Source organism: Marmota flaviventris, chromosome 3, assembly GCF_047511675.1.
Source record: "Marmota flaviventris isolate mMarFla1 chromosome 3, mMarFla1.hap1, whole genome shotgun sequence".
Taxonomy (NCBI): Eukaryota; Metazoa; Chordata; class Mammalia; order Rodentia; family Sciuridae; genus Marmota; species Marmota flaviventris.
In genome coordinates this window covers 66,644,125-66,660,533 of record NC_092500.1, presented here as the reverse complement: position 1 = coordinate 66,660,533, position 16,409 = coordinate 66,644,125, and the positions used below count along the sequence as shown (strand labels likewise).

Sequence of the window (16,409 nt, the reverse complement as noted above, 5' to 3'; positions counted from 1 at the left end):
CGACTGGAGGGGGGTGCGTTCGGGGCGGGGACAACTGACTGTCATAGGGAACCGCGCCCCCCCTCCATACATCCACCTCTGGCAACCCGCCACCCCCACCCCTCACCCCAAAGACAGACAGACAGACACACACACACACACACACACACACACACACACGCCTGCGCCTACATAAGAACTGGAGACACCCCAGGTGAGTACTCAGGCTGGGCCCCTCCCCTTGTATACCCACCACCCTGGGGATTTTCTGGCCCAGGTTTAGCTCCTGGGAGGGAGAGCCCAGGATACCCTTGATCAGGAGAGGAGCTCCTGATCCTAGGTTTAGCCTATCTGGGGGAGTTTTATCTCCAGGATAGGTAGACATTCCTGTCCCAGAGTGACCCCACATCTCGAGGGAACTCCTGTGCCTTCCTTGGGAGCATCAAGACTTCCCTCTCACCCTTCAGTGACTATCTGGGGGTCTCCTCTAGCCTAGAAAGATTCCCTGGGAGAGCATTCTCTTGGCCTCAGCTGACCCCCCAAGCCTCTATTTGGAGGAGCCTTGTCCTGGGACAGGTCCCTTAGCCAGACACTTCTCGCCTTGAACACTAGGGAAGTCTTCTGCCCCAGGAGCACTGACCTCTGGAGATGGGGATTCTGGATGGACACAGTTGGAAGGGCACCATGTGCACTCTTATCTCAGGACAATAGCAGACTCTGTCTTTTCCCTGTCCTCCCCACCAGGATCCCCTAGACAAGGATGGAACTGAAAGCCGAGGAGGAGGAGGTGGGTGGCGTCCAGCCGGTGAGCATCCAGGCCTTCGCCAGCAGCTCAACGCTGCACGGTCTGGCCCACATCTTCTCCTACGAGCGGCTGTCCCTGAAGCGGGCACTGTGGGCCCTGTGCTTCCTGGGCTCACTGGCTGTGCTGCTGTGTGTGTGCACCGAGCGTGTGCAGTACTACTTCCACTACCACCACGTCACCAAGCTCGACGAGGTGGCTGCCTCCCAGCTCACCTTCCCTGCCGTCACGCTGTGCAACCTCAATGAGTTCCGCTTTAGCCAAGTCTCCAAAAATGACCTGTACCATGCTGGGGAGCTGCTGGCCCTGCTCAACAACAGGTGGGTGGCTCCCACCCACCCTTGCGCCCTGCTTATGAACATGGGGATTCTGAATGGACAGCTGGAAGGGCCCCATATGTGCTCTCTCTCTCTTTTTTTTATATTGGGGATTGGACCAAAGGATGCTTTACCACTGAGCTATATCCCCAATCCTTTTTATTTTTTATTTGAGACAGGGTCTTGCTAAATTGCTAAGGCTGGCCTCAAACTTGAGATTCTCCTGTTTTAGCCTCCTGAGTCTCTTGGATTGCAGATGTGTGCCACCACACCCAGCCCCATATGTATTCTTATCTCAGGACAGTGGCAGATTCATCTCTTAGTCAGGGTGCTTGCCTCTCTACCCTACCATAGAACCAGCCAACCCAGCCCTCTAGCCACCCCTCAAGCCTGCCACTCATAGCAGAGAAGTTGGGGCACTGCTGAGCACCTAATTAAGGCACCTAATCTCTGATTCCAGGATAGTCCAAAACAGTGCTACCATTACCCAACCTGAGTTAACATTGGTACTCTCTGGAGTGAGATTTTCCCTCCTTCCTGCCACTGTGTTCTGATCTCCTCATTTAGGACAGACCACCTTTAAAGGGTAGAGACTATATTATAAAAGCCATGGCTGCCACTTTATCCATGCTTCCTCTCACCCATGTACTGAGATGCCCAGATACTTCTGTCTTCTCAAACTACATGTGGCAGGCCCTCTAGACATGACCAGCTCTCCTTCTTTGCCTATCTATGCCCAGGGCTGATCCCGGGGCTGGATGCTATCCCCCACAAGCAAGGGATGGGCACTGGTGGTTGTGCTGATCCATGTGCCACTCACCCCCGGGCTCCAGGTATGAGATACCAGACACACAGATGGCCGATGAAAAGCAGCTGGAGATATTGCAGGACAAGGCCAACTTCCGCAGCTTCAAGCCCAAGCCCTTCAACATGCGTGAGTTCTATGACCGAGCAGGACACGACATTAGAGACATGCTGCTCTCCTGCCACTTCCGGGGGGAGGTCTGCAGCGCTGAAGACTTCAAGGTGGTGAGTCCTCTGCTGTGGGGTGTGTGTCAGCCTGGCCTTCAGTGGAGGAGGAGACAGGGAGCGGGCCAGGGCTCTCAATGCTTGCTGCTCTGGGAGAGAAAGTGTGTGTTTTGGGATTTGCTTCTGGAGTACATTTATACCATGTGAGGGCCTGAGCCACAACCTTGCACCCATTAAGGCAGGAAAGAGAACCTACAGTGAATATCATATACTCACACACACCACGCGTGCACACATGGCCAGGCATGGCCCTGAGCCCACTATTTACCTTCTGGACCACGGGTGTCAAAGTTAGGAGTAGTGATGGGTAAGTTACAACCTTGTTACTCAAAGTGAGGTCTGATAACTGTCACCTGAGAGCTTGAAAGAAATATAGTACCTTGCCACCCCACTTCCCAGACCTACTGAATCAAAATCTGCATTCTAAAAAGGTCCCAAAGTGATGTGAGTATACAGTAAGTTTGAGCATTGTGAAGTATGGGGATTAAGGGAAGCTTCCCTTTAAATAGCCAGACAGGTCCAGGTGTGGTGGCACATGCCTATATCCCAATGACTAGGGAGGCTGAGGCAGGAGGATTGCAAGTTTAAGGGCAGCCTCAGAAACTTAGTGAGTCAGGCCTTCAGCAACTTAGCAAGGGATTGGGGAGGTAGCTTAGTGATAAAGTACCACTGAGTTCAATTCCTTAGTATCCTTAGTACCAAAAAAGGAAGAAAAGAAATAAGTAATTTTCTCTGTGTCATTCTCACCCTCACCCCAACCTCATATACACATGTGCACACACACACATACACACACACACACAAGCTGTCCAGTTAGGTATCCCCCTTGCCAGCAAGAGCCACAGAGCCAGAGTCAGAGGTAATCAGGATGAAAATGGAAATGCCCCACAAATGCTTGCACAGATGTGATGGCCTCAGGTCAGTACCTCAGGTGCTAGAAAATTGACTTTGGCATCTGATGTGCTAGGTTATCCTAGGCAAGTCACATATATTCTTTAGGGTAAAGATCCTCACAGAGAAGCCAGATGTGGGGGTTGCATTTTTGAAATCCCAGCTACTTGAGCGGCTAAAGTAAAAGGATTGCTTGAGCCTAGGAGTTGGAGGCCATCCTGAGAAGTATAATGAAACTCCCAGATCAAAACCAAACAGCTAGCTGGGCACAGTGGTACTCATCTGTAGTCCTAGAAGGAGCTTGAGGAGCTTGAGGAAGGAAGATCGCAGGTTTAAGGTTAGCCTGGGCAATTTAGTGAGACCCTATCTCAAACTACTGAGGATGTAGTTCAAGGGTAAAGCACCCATGGGTTCAATCCTAAGTACCAAAACAAACAAACAAACAAATGAAAAAAAAGATACACACAGAAGCTGGAAAGAGGCCAAAGGACCTGGAGGCATCTATAAATAACTATAATCCCAAATGGAAGGACAATGTTTGTAACTCTTCAGAATGCTTGCTATGCTCTCCCAATCCCTTTGATAAATAACCGTATTATCTGTGTTTTACAAATTCACAATCTGAGATACAAAGAAGTAGGATAATTTGCCCAACCTCACTAGCTGATTAATGACAGATTCAGGATTGGAACTCATGTCTCATTAAGTACTAGTGCAGTGTGCTTTTCTCATTAGTGTTGCTGAACCTGAATTTCTCCTGTCCACCTCCAATTCTGGCATTGCTCTTTCAAAACCCAGGCTCGGGGCTGAGGTTGTGGCTCAGTGGTAGAGCTCTTGCCTTGCACATGTGAAGCACTGGGTTCGATCTTTAGCACCACATAAAATAAATAAATAACTAAAACAAAGGTACTGTGTCCATGTTCAACTAAAAAAAAAAATTAAAAAAACAAAACAAAACAAAAAAACAGTCTCCCCAGGATCCCCTGCTCTCATGCCTCCTCCTAATTCTCCATTCTCAGATCTTCCCCTTTCTCCCAACCCATTTCCTCCCCGACTTCCTTGCTTCCTTCTAGCATTAAGGAAACATAGGCTGCATATGTTTACATAAAAAGGTTAGAGCCATGATCATATGTAGTGTTTCCTGCTGAGGTTACACAGGCTTCCCACTCTCTTGTTTGTTTGTTTGGTACTGGGAATTTAACCCAGGGGCACTCAATCACTGAGCCACATCCCCAGCCTTTTTTATTTTTTCTTTTGAGACAGTGTCTCTCTAAATTGCTCAAGGCCAGGTTAAATTGCTGAGGCTGGCTTTGAACTTGCAATCCTCCTGCCTCAGCCCCAGAGTGGCTAGGATTATGTGTGTGCACTGCACCTGGCACTTCCCAATCTCTTTAAGTCCTGTTCTGCAGACCAGTTTCATGGGCCTTTGTCAGTCCTGTTGGACAGGGGTTATATGACCACACTCTATTCTTTGCTAAGCCAAGCTGAAAGGGAACTTAGCCCAGGTACAAGAGCACTTCCTTCTCTTTTCCTTCTTCATAACAGGAGAATCCTAGATTTCCCAGAGCTTCAGACCAGAGGGTTCCTAAGCTCACAAACTTTGTTACAAGAAACCTAGAACTGGACTGGGGTTATGGCTCAGCAGTAGAGTACTTGCCTCGCACGTGCAAGGCCCTGGGTTTGACCCTCAGCACCAATAAAATAAACAAATAAAATAAAAAGTTATAAAAAAAAGAAAGAAAGAAACCTAGAACTATAGGTGAAGGTGGAAGCAAAATTCAGAATCCTACCCTTCTCCAACATACCCAAGATACAACAGAAGGGACTACCAGGAAAGAGAAAACCTATCAACTGGATGGTTTATAATGTTGGATATAGGAGGGAAGTGCTTCACTAGACTTGGGAAGGTGTTAAGGTATAAAGTTGGAATACTGTTAATCCAGAGAAAGTATTCAGTTGAATATCCATTTGTCTGTCATGTCCAGAAAAATTTCAAGTGGCAATGCTAAGATGTTTGGTTCATAGTAATGGAGATACTAAACTGTAATTGGTCCATGTTGTCTGAGGGGGAAAATTCCAAGCAGTCAGATGGAGATATGATTGGTTCACAGAGTCCTGTAGCAATCTGAATTCTTCCTTCTCCTGAGGAAAAAACCTACAGGGTAGCGCTCTGCAGGTCCAACTGTGGCACTTGTTGATTCTGGGTTGTAAGGGAAGATCAAGTTTTTTTGTTTCTCAGTCCATGTATCAAAGACCTAACCCTGGTCTGGCTGGACCCAAAATCCTCAGCCTATCCTTCTACCCTTTCTGGTTGCCCTCAATGCCAGCCCTTTTCTATGTCAAGAGTTCTACCACTTCTGCTTGTATGGATATTTCTACACAAACAGGAGTCTGGTTTTGAGTACCTGTCTAACATCTCCGAGGTGAGAAGGGACTGACAGGCCTTCTTCTCTGGATCCCCAATCCTAAGGGATTCACACATTCTTTGGTTTGTGTTCCACCCTCTCTCCTCTCCTTGGTCTCATAATTAGCATGTTTCCTCATTCATGCCATTCTCTGCCAGGCTCAGATATCGGGATGTGAATCTAGCCTCTGAATAAGTGTGGCACTGGCAGAAATCATCTGATTATAGGGTCAGAGTTTAGGGGAGACTGTCTTGGCATCTTCTGCAGCCTTAATAGCAGAGGGCCTTAACTGGGGGTCCCTTGCTCAAAATGTTTTCAAAATACAGTATGCATGGGCACATGCAGACTCTTCTGTGATGTTTCCAAGGGCAACACTCACCCAAACAGTAAGAACTCGCTCCAGAAGAATGTTTTGAGAGATAATAGAGGATATCTTCTCTGGTCCCCAAAGACCCCAGCTTCCTTGATGAGAATCTGTAGTAACATTTTCCCAGATTTGCTTTGAAATCCAGCTCAATCTCAGGGAATAGGGGTCACAGACTGTTGGACCAGTGTCCATCCCCCAGGTGTGGTTAATTGTGGGGAACCTGAGCTAAATCTGGGAGAAATGAGTTGGAAATCCTTTGCGAATGGGGGGGGGTAGAGGGAAGTAAGGGAAGTATCCCCAAGCAATCCCTTTGGGTGGGCCTCAGTAGCTCCCTCCTGAGCTACCAAAAGAGCCAGAAAGCCCAACCACAAGGACCCCTCTTTCTGGGCCACCTCCTTTTCTTCCCAGTGGGGTGTCTGGTTGCCAGGGCAACAGGGTCTGAGGCTCCTTTCCCACCTTGAGGCTAGCCAGGCCAATGCAAGGCAGGGGTCCTATGGAGGGGGGCCAGGGGCGCAGATGTCTGCTGGTGTATGGGCGGGGGCTGGGGAGTGAGCACAGTCGCAGCTGGTGCCAGCCTCCAGCTGCACCTTATCTGTCCCTGGCAGTGGGAGCAGCGATGTGGCTGGAATGCTGAGCAGCATGGAGGGGAGGGGGCTGGCAGATGGTTGCCCAGTCTGCCCTATGCCACCCCCCTCCTTCCAGCTGAGACCCAGAGATTTTGCCTGGGTTGTGGGGATGATGAGAGAAGCAGGACTGCATGTCTGGACCTTGAAAGAGGACTAGGAGGGTAATCAGTGCAAATTGTCAGGATGGGGGGTATTGTAAGAACTGCAATCTTTTTAAAAGGGCATGGAACTGGGGGACAAGAATCCAGAGGGGACAGAGGAGTACCCCAGGACCCTGGAGTGAGGGGCAGAATCTTCCAGAGAAAATGTGGAATAAAGGGGGTGGATGCAGGGGGCGGGGGCAGGAATCTCCTGGAGCACCTAAAGAGGCGAGATACTGACACAAGAGGCTATGTGGTTGGGTGATCCTAGGGTCCCGTAGGGAAAGAGAAAGGTCATCAATAAAGTAATCAGAGCCAGGGATGTCAGGGCCCAGGGCTGTGCCCTTCATTGACACTCCTCACCCCCATCCCTACCCCATAGTAGCTCAGACCAAGATTCAAGAAGGCCCAACCTTATTACCTGGTCCTGTTCTCTCTTGCTAAGCAGAGGGCGTAGGAGCTGTGGAGGGGAAAGGCTACTGTTTGGACTGCAGTGCAGAGAGGAGGACCTGACTACCCTACCCTTGGGTGTGGTGGTTTTCAAGGGGGTGATTTGGGAGGGGAAGATGTGCAGAGGCTCAAGTGGAGGAGAGGTGCTCTGCCCTAGGAGTTTGTGGATACTAATTCCCTCCTGCCCTATCCTTCCCATCTCTCTCTTCTCCCTGGGAAGGCCTGAAGTGAATAGAAGGGGTTGGAGAAGAGCTGAGCAGAGCCAGTTGCAGGAATCCAGGGACCCTGGGCTGGTGTCTCTTTCTTTTTCCTACACAGATTTCCACAAACATCCTTTGGGTAACTTAGTTTCCTCTTCTTTCTCCCCTCCTCCTGCTTCCCCACCCCAGCCAGTTCTTTTAGACTGCTATCAGCTAAGAGGCTACTCTAAGCTAATTGATCTCCTGGCTGTTGGCTAAAGTAATAGAGAATTGATGTAAATAAGTAAGTGTCTCTGGAGGCAGAGACGGAAGTGGAGGGCTCCAGAGGGAAGTGATTCTGGCTGCCTAGCCAGAGGACAACTCACTTTTTAGGTGTGACTACTATACCCCAGTGTGTCCAAGAGGCAGAGGGGAGGCTGCAGAGAAGTCAGGAACATTCTGCTGTGGGTGGAGTTTGCTTCTGAGTGTGCTTCAACGTTTTGGAAAGCAATTGCAATTCTGGGGGGAATGTGAGGGAGAGTGAAGATTCCTGTGAGGAGCTGGGATTGTGGGAGTATCAAGCTTCACACGATTCATTCCTGTGATGGACAGGGCCACTTCTAAGTGCCAGGTTCTATGGTGGGGTGTGGTGGTGACAGGCAGACCCAACCTCTACTCTCAGGGACTTAGAAATATTCAGGTGGAATCCACCCAATTTCCCCAGCCATTCTCAGCTACTCAGACAATTCCAGCGTTAAAGAATATGCTGGAAGCTGAATTGTGAGGGCGCATGCCTGTAGTGTCAGTGACTTGGGAGGCTGAGGCAGAAGGATTTGCAAGTGCAACGACAGCCTGGGCCACTTAGTGAGACCCTGTCTCAAAATAAAAAGTAAGGGGTTGCAGTTGTGGCTCAGTGGTAAAGTGCTTGCCTAGCATGTATGAGGCACTGTGTTCAATCCTCAGCAACACATAAAAATACATAAAATAAAGGTATTTTGTCCATCTACAACCCCCCAAAAAATTTTAAGTAAAATAGGGGTCTGGGGTTGTGGCTCAGTGGTAGCCTAGCACAAGTGAGGCAGTGGGTTCCATCCCCAGCACCACATAACAATAAATAAATAAACAAAATAAAAGTACTGTGTTCATTAAAATAATGATGAAAATGAAAAATAAAAAGGGCTGGGAGTATAGCTCAGTGATAAAGTGCCCCTGGGTTCAATCCCTGGTACCATGAAAAAATAAATAAAACTGCCCATGCCTGCCCCACTCTACCCTTCCCAAACAATGAACCAGCCAATTCTCTCCAGCAAGGCAGGATCATTTTCCTGCCTTTGAACAGACCCTTCAGGCATAAATCTTCCCTCTTTTGTCTGAGTGTGGCTGCTCCAGAAGTTTCTATCCTCTGATAGAGGACTTTCCCAGTCAGGACCTTTGGGTAAGCATTCCAGGAGACTGGGAGACAGCAAGAACAAGAAATGAAGCCTACTTAGCTGAAGAATGGGAGTAGACATTAGGAATCCTGGGTTCTACTTTGGGTAGAGTTCCAGGTGACTTCATTTCTCAGCTTCTATACCCAAATTCCTATGAGGAGGAGAGGCCTAAGGGAGTTGTTAAAGTGTCCTTTGTCCAGGGGCACCCTCTCTTTCAACCTCTAGGAGAGGGAACCTCTAGGGTACTCTGGCCAAGCCCACCCTAACCAGTATGTATTATGGATGAGCTGTGCCAAGTGACCTGAACACATGTATCAGACATCTTCCCCACAGGATATTTAAAAAGTGAGCACGAAACTTCTGTGTTCCCTTAGAAAACTATAAGAACAAGCCAGGTGCAGTGGCATATGCCTATAATCCCAGTGACTCAGGAAAATCTCAAGTTTGAGGCCAGCTTCGGCAACTTAGCAAAATCTTTAGCAGCTTAGTGAGACCCTGTCTCAAAATAAATAAATAAATAAGGGTTGGTAATGTAACTTGGTGATAGAGTACCACAGGTTCAATTCCCAGTACCATGGAAAGAAAAGAAACTGTGAGAACAGAGACTCTGCTGCTCCAGGCTCTCCATACCCACTCTAGGGGGAAAGGAAGGGCAAGCTGTGATCTCTTGGAGATTCTATGAGTTTTCGGAAAGCACACCCATGCCCACCCCTCTCATCTGCACATCCTCTTTGTGGCTGACAGTCCTAGGACCTGAAGGTAGGGTTTTGTTGCTTAGTGTTTTATATTTTAGTTGGTGTGTTATATCAGTGTGCCAGGCTAGGAAGTCTTCCCAGGGGAAGACTGCTGCAGTGGCCTTGACCATGTACAGCAGCCAATTCAGCCTTCTCAAATCATACTCATTGCATGTGTGCCCCAAGAGAACAAACACACATGTGCACCTCCATGTGCATGACTGGGGGAGAACATAGATGTAGACTAGCATGTGAAGTGGATGTATGTGGCTGTACATAGAACATATGCAGCTTGGTGCATGGACCTGTGGGAGAAAGCTTTTGTGCAGACAAACCTCTTGTATGCAGAGCACATACCAGCAAAATTAATCATCTCTTTCAGCCATGCTTTCAAATTTCACAGATTCCCTTTACTTTTGCTACTCATCATTCTGGAAGGTAGGAAGATATTTAATATCTTCATTGGAAAGATAAAAAAAAACTGAGGCTCAGAGGCATGTTATGTGACTTGTCTAAGACCACGCAGCCAGTATATAACAAAGTGAGGCCTCGACTTCTGATCTTCCAAATCCGAGTTCCATGTATGTGGATTCAGGAACAGGAATGCATGTGGTGGATGAGGTTGCTCTGGGCTCTCCAGCTGCTCAAGCTGTGTGGTGAGACAGGAAGGGAAAGAAAAATGCAGAGAAAAAGACCCTAGGAATCCCAGTCCCTGGGTTGAGTATGCCAAGTCTTTGGAGTCCTTTGACTTTTCATTGCACCATCTGGCCAAGTCCCAACCACTGGCTTTTTCCAGGGTGACACCAGGGCAGCCAGGATCTACTGGAGGAAGTTGCACACCAGGGTAGCAGATATCACATTTCAATCATGATCATGATCAACATCCCTAAAAGGGCTTGCAATGCTGCCTGGCAACCTCAGTGTGTTGTTCTGGTCAACTTGCTCTCCCCAGTGATTACTGTAAATTTCTCCACTCTTCTCAAACAGTCAGTCTTCCTAGCTTCTCTCTCACACTCAGCAGACAACCTTGCTTTCTACTTTGCTGAGCAAACAGAAGCCTCAGACACGATCTCCTTCTTCCTCTGGGTACCAGTGCCTACAAGGGAACATCCATCTTATCTAAGATAAAATCATCCTACTCTTTTCTGATCTCCTCTGCCTTTTTAGAAACTTTATCCAACTGATTCTGCCTCTCCATCCTCTACAGACAGACCCTCCTTCTCAAGTGAAACCATCCCATCAACAACGAAACATGATTAAGATACTCCAACTTAAAAATAGATGCCTAAGTCAAGTGTAATGGCACACCTGGAGTCTCAGCCATTTGGGAGACTGAGGCAGGAGAATCACCTGAACCCAGGAGGTTGAGACCAGCTTGGGAATACAGCAAGACTCCATCTCAAACAAACAAAAGCTTCAACAACAGCTACCACTTATTGAGCACTTACTATGTATTAGGCTTTGGGCTAAGATAAAAACCCAAACTCATAGGGCTTTCAACTGCACTCTCTCTCTTCTTCCCCTCACAAAGTTCTAAAAAGTGATGTGTATGGTCATGGTCCCATTTCCTAATCTCCAACTCACTTTCTGATCTATTCCAGGCTGCCTTTTCACCCACCATTCCTCCTAAATGGTTCTATCTAAGGCCATTAGTGTTTTATCCTTGATTTAATAGCATTTGAAATAGTTGACCCCACCCTCTTTTTGAACTACTCTTTTGACAACCAACTTTGATTTTCCTCTTACGTAGAGTCATTCCTCTGTCTCTTTGCCAATTAAGTGTTGTCTCTATTCAAGGCTCAGCCTCAAGTTTTCTTCTTCTTTCAAATCATAGAGGTTCCAGGTGTAGTGGCTCATGCCTATAATCTCAGCAACTAAGGAGGCTGAGGCAGGAAGACCACAAATTTGACGCCATCCTCAGCAACTTAGCAAGGCCCTCAGAAACTTAGTGAAACCCTGTCTACGTGGCTGTAAAACCAATGTGATACTGCAATCTGTACACGTGGAAAAAAAAGAATTCATACCCCACTTGAATCAAATGTATGCTATGTCAAGATCATTGTAATGTTTTGAGCAACTAATAATAATAATAAAAAAGAAACCCTGTCTAAAAAGAAAAGAAAATTAAAAGGACTGGGGATGTATCTCAGTAGTAAAGTCCTGGGTTAGATTTCCAGTACCAAAATGATGATGAGGAGGATAATGATGAATTTGATGATGATGATAAATCAATGTAAAAGTACAGCCTGAAGAATTTTTACACTAGTATATCTTACAATGTAACATCTACAAATTATGTTGGTGTGTATTTACATTCATGCCAGAAAGTTCCTTCAGGCCCTTTTCTAGTCAATACCAACCCACAAGAGTTAGCCACTATTCTATCAGGATAGATGTTTCACTTATTCTTGAGCTTCTTGGAGTATATGTATCTCCATCCAATATCTACTCTTTTAAATTTTTTTTAGTTGTAGTTGGACACAATATATTTATTTATTTATTTTGTGGTGCTGGGGATTGAACCCAGTGCCTTGCACGTGCTAGACGAGTGCTCTCCTGCTCAGCCACAACCCCAGACTTCCAGTATCTACTCTTTTGTGTGTCTGTTTTTGCTCATCATTATGCCTGAGATTTAGTCATGTTGTGTGTAGCAAAAATTGGCTCTTTTTAAACACTGTGTAATATCTCATTATATGTATACACCACAATTTATTTATGCTTTCTATAGTTTGGGTTGTTAGCAGTTTGGGGCTCTTATTAATGAAGCTATTGTGAACACACTTGCTTATGTTTTTTGGTTGACATATACACTCACTTCTTTTGGCTGTAGAACTGGTTAAGTTATAAGCTATGATTCTATTTAGCTTTAGTGAATGTTGCCAAATAAGTCCTTTTTTCTATTTTTTAAAAACTTTTTATTCTATTCTTGGGCAGTCTCATCTTCACTCATGACTCCAATTATCTTTTACATACTGACAACTGCCAAATATATGTCTCAGTCCAATTCTCCCTTCCTAGCATCAGCCCCAATGGCCAATTTTCCACTTAATCTCTCTATTTGGATGTCCTCAAGGTTTCTCAAAACCAGCATGTGCAAAACTAAACTTGTCTTCTTATCTCTCAAACAGGTCCTTTATCTTGTCCCTGATCAGTCTAGTAAGCCACCTCACTGTTTCAGGTACATAAACTCCGACTCTCTGTCTCCCTTACCTGCCTTGGTAGGACCTGCCAAGTCTTGACAAGATCCGACAGTTTTGCCTCCTAAATATCTCCCCTCTGCCACTCTGTTCCACACCACCCCTCAAATCCATCTCACTGGACCCCTGCAATAGTTTCCTAACGAGTCTTCAGCAGCCCCTCTGGCTCTTCTACTCAGCTTCCAGAACTGTCTTTTTAAAACACAGCTTTGATTGTTTGATATCTCCATAGGGAGGTCCTCCATTGTTATTGGACCAGAATCCTTACCTTAAAGACCTGCATGATCTGAGTGCTGCCTGCTTCAACCCAGTTCTCCAGATACACTTGCCTCCTCTCAGCTATCTTTTCCTGAGGCCTTTGTACACATTCCATTTTCCTTTTGGAACCCCCGGCCCCTTCTTTATTCTTTAGCTTGCAATTCAAATATCACTCTTAGAGAAGCTTTCCTTGATTTCCGCAGTCTGGGTCAGGTCCCTCTATTCTTTGCCTCATTGAACTACATAATTATATTTATTGTATTTATCATAGTTTTCAATTAAATATTTATATTTGTGACTTTTTAAACTGATATCTCTCTCATTAGACAGTGAGCTCCATGCAGGCAGGATATGGGCCCATTATATCAATGAGTAAATGAAGAAGGAAGGAATTTAGAGAGAGATGACCTAATTCTAATATTAAGCCCATTACTTGTTGTCATGAGACTTGAACTGGTTTCTGTGGCTCAGCTTCCTCACTTGTCCAAAAGTTATGAAGTTACTCAACCAACTTCTTTGGTAGATTGTATAAGGATCTATACAATCTACCAATCTTCCATTCTGGTGAAGCCCCAAGAAATGTCAGTTGAATACTCTGAAACACTGCACAGATCAGAAAGAAGCTGGGTATGTTGGCATATACCTGTAATTTCAGTAGTTCAGGAGGCTGAGGCAGGAGGATCACAAATTTAAAGCCAGCCTCAGCAATTTAGTGAGACTCTGTCTCAAAATAAAAAGGGCTGGGCTGGGGCTGTAGTTCAGTGGCAGAGCACTTGCCTAGCACGTGTGAGGCACTGGGTTCAAGCCTCAGCAACACATAAAAATAAATAAAATAAAGGCATTCTGTCCATCTACAACTACAAAAATACTAAAAACATAAAAATAAAAAGGGCTAGTGGGGGCTGGGGTCATGACTTAGTGGTGGGTGCTTGCCTAGAATGTATGAAGCACTGGGTTCAATTCTCAGCACTGCTTATAAATAAATAAAATAAAAGTCCATCAACAACTACATAAATATAGAAAAAAATGTAATAAGGGCTGGGGATGTGGCTTAGTGGTTAAGTGTCCCTGGGTTTAATCTCCAATATATATATGTTGGGGCCTCACCAGAAGGAAGACCAGACAGACACAGTTCAGCCTCCAAGGGCTGTGAGTTTGGTATGACTGTATACCTTTTCCCAACACCAACACCAAGATCTACCATATATATATATATATATATATATATATATATAGAGAGAGAGAGAGAGAGAGAGAGAGAGAGAGGGGGGGGGGTGGGGAGGGGGAGACAGGGAGGGAAAGAAATTCAGAAAAAGACATAGTAAGTCAGAAACCACTTCGTTGTCACACACAGCTGAAGAGTACTGATAAGGAGTGATATAGGGAAAGGACACAACCTTGGACAGAGAGTTCAGAATTGAGTGTAGCTCTCTGTGTGTGTATGTGGTTGGGTGGGTGTGCTCGTGCACAATTGAGCACCTCTCCTGGGGCCCTTTGTGTTGCCTGGGGTTTGGGTATGCCCCCTGACAATTTCCTCACCTCTCCTTTCCTGTAAAACTTTGGCTTTGTCTCCTTGGTTAAGGTTAGGGTGAGAGAGAACCTTAGAAGAACAAGAATACCGAGTATGGAGGAGGAAGCAGCTGGGTGTGCATTTGTGTAGCAATGTTCAGGAGTGTGTGGTGAATCTTCTTGTTGGTGTTGGGAAAATGTATACAGTTAGACCAAACTCACAGTCCTTGGAGGCTGAACTGTGTCTTTCTGGCCTCCATTCTGGTGAAGCCCCAAGCTGGAAGCTCTCCTGCCTTAGTTTCTTCCCTCTGGAAGTCCAATCTATATCCACTTCCAGGACATCTCAAGGAAGGGGACAATGCCCTCTAGTGGTCAAGGAACACATGGGCAGCTGCAACTTTCCCAGCCCAAGCCTCAGCCTCCCCCCAAAATCCACTTACCCCTGAAACACTTCCTGAGAAGATGCAAGGCAGGAAGACTTTGCCCTCTGAGAGCGAAGGTCTGGCAGGCAGGAAGAAAATGCCCACAGAGCAGGAAACAGAAAAGCAGCCCATGAATCCATATAGGAGAAACCTGAGGACAACAGCTGAAGGTGTGTGTGTGGGGGGGCGGGGGGGTGTCTCTCTCTTCCTCTCTGCAGTGACTTATCTCTGATTACTCTGGTGTCCTTGGTCTTTCTCACTTCCTGTTCCTCTGCATGGTCTCTGAGTCTTGATCTTTTACTCTTCATAGGCTCTGCTCTCAAGGAGCTCCTGATCACTATGCATGCCAGATGGGCCCTGAGCAGAACTTGACCCTTCTGTTTATTCCCTTGGCAGGTACTAACTAATCCCTGTAGAGTCAGAGAAGGCTTCTTGGAGGAGGTAACATATAAGCAGGTCTTGAAAAAGGAGTAGGAAGCCAGGTACAGTGCTTTGTGCCTGTAATCCCAAATTCTTGGGAAGCTGAGGCAGGAGAATGGCTTGAGTCCAGTTCAGGGCCCACATGGCAATATATTGAGATCCTTTCTGGATAGGAAAATAAGTAGAAACTCTCCAGATGGAGTCCAGGGAAGACACGGGACTGCAGATAAGTTTAGTGTGGTCTGGGAAAGGTCATGATGGGTGGATGTGGGCTGAGGTGGAGGGACAGTGGTAGAAAGTAAGGCTGAAGCTTTACTGTCAGCTTTGTAGGTCCACCTGGGGGAGTGAATTTTACCAAGAGGCACTGGGGAGTGAAAGAAGGTCTTTAAGCAAGAGAATAGTCAGAGTCTATTAGTCTAGTCCATAGCATGGACTAAAAACAGGGAGAAACTGTTGAGAGGCAGGGAGGTCACTTAGGAGGCTATTGTTTAGGAAAAAGAGTTTGAGGTCAGTCAGAGGACAGTGTCATAAAACTGGAGAGGGGCCAGACCTCAAGCCTCCTCTTCTGGGGCCTCTGTGTCCCTGGCAACAAAGCTAAGGCCAAAGGTTGCACAATAGTCAATTCTGCTATAGCTTGGAAACCTGCCTCCCATCCCCAACTCACTCCAGGGGCCATCTGGCAAATGGGGAAGAGGCTATTAGATAGTTAAGGAATGGGAACTCCCAAGTAGACCTGTCTAGCTCCCACTGCTCCTCCTCTGGCCCCGAAGAGGAAGGGTTAATCTGCTGTCTCTCTCTCTCTCTCTCTCCCTCCCTACCCTTCCCTCAGGTCACCTTCTTGGCCCTGGAGACTAGGCCTGAGGCTCAAGTTCCTCAACCAGTGGCCCTGGGTAATCAGAGCATAGAGGGGCCAGCGGATTGGGGGAAGAGGGCACCTCAGAGATAGAGGGATTAGGAATCTGCAAGGCTGAGGGTTTGTAGGTTGTTTCCCAAAACTCCCTACCTGACCCAAGACCCTCTATCTCTGCATTGATCTCAATTTTTTCCATGCACTAGAGAACTCCTGGAACCCCTCTTCTGTACTGTTTTGGGGTGGGCAAGCTGGGAATATAGTGATGATCTGCCAGCAAGCTTTTCAGCTGCAAGAGAGAGGATACCTTCCTCCAGTGCCAGGAAGTGGCCACAAATGAGTCTGTGGTCAGGGAGAGACTTCTGCTAATGGAACCTGAGTTAGCCCCACAATCCACAAAATGG

The 16,409-nt window shown here is 46.7% G+C and overlaps 1 protein-coding gene across 2 annotated transcripts in view; it reads left to right on the top strand.

Annotated features, from left to right (window-relative positions):
* The first annotated feature begins 739 nt into the window (after positions 1-739).
* Positions 740-16,409, top strand: part of Asic1 (acid sensing ion channel subunit 1) — a 25,152-nt gene continuing 9,482 nt past the window's right edge. For both annotated transcript variants that reach the window (XM_027949903.2, XM_027949901.2), the window contains exons 1-2: positions 740-1,101; positions 1,932-2,127. In XM_027949903.2, coding sequence (XP_027805704.1) covers positions 740-1,101; positions 1,932-2,127 — 558 coding nt within the window. The remainder of the gene's footprint in view (positions 1,102-1,931; positions 2,128-16,409) is intronic.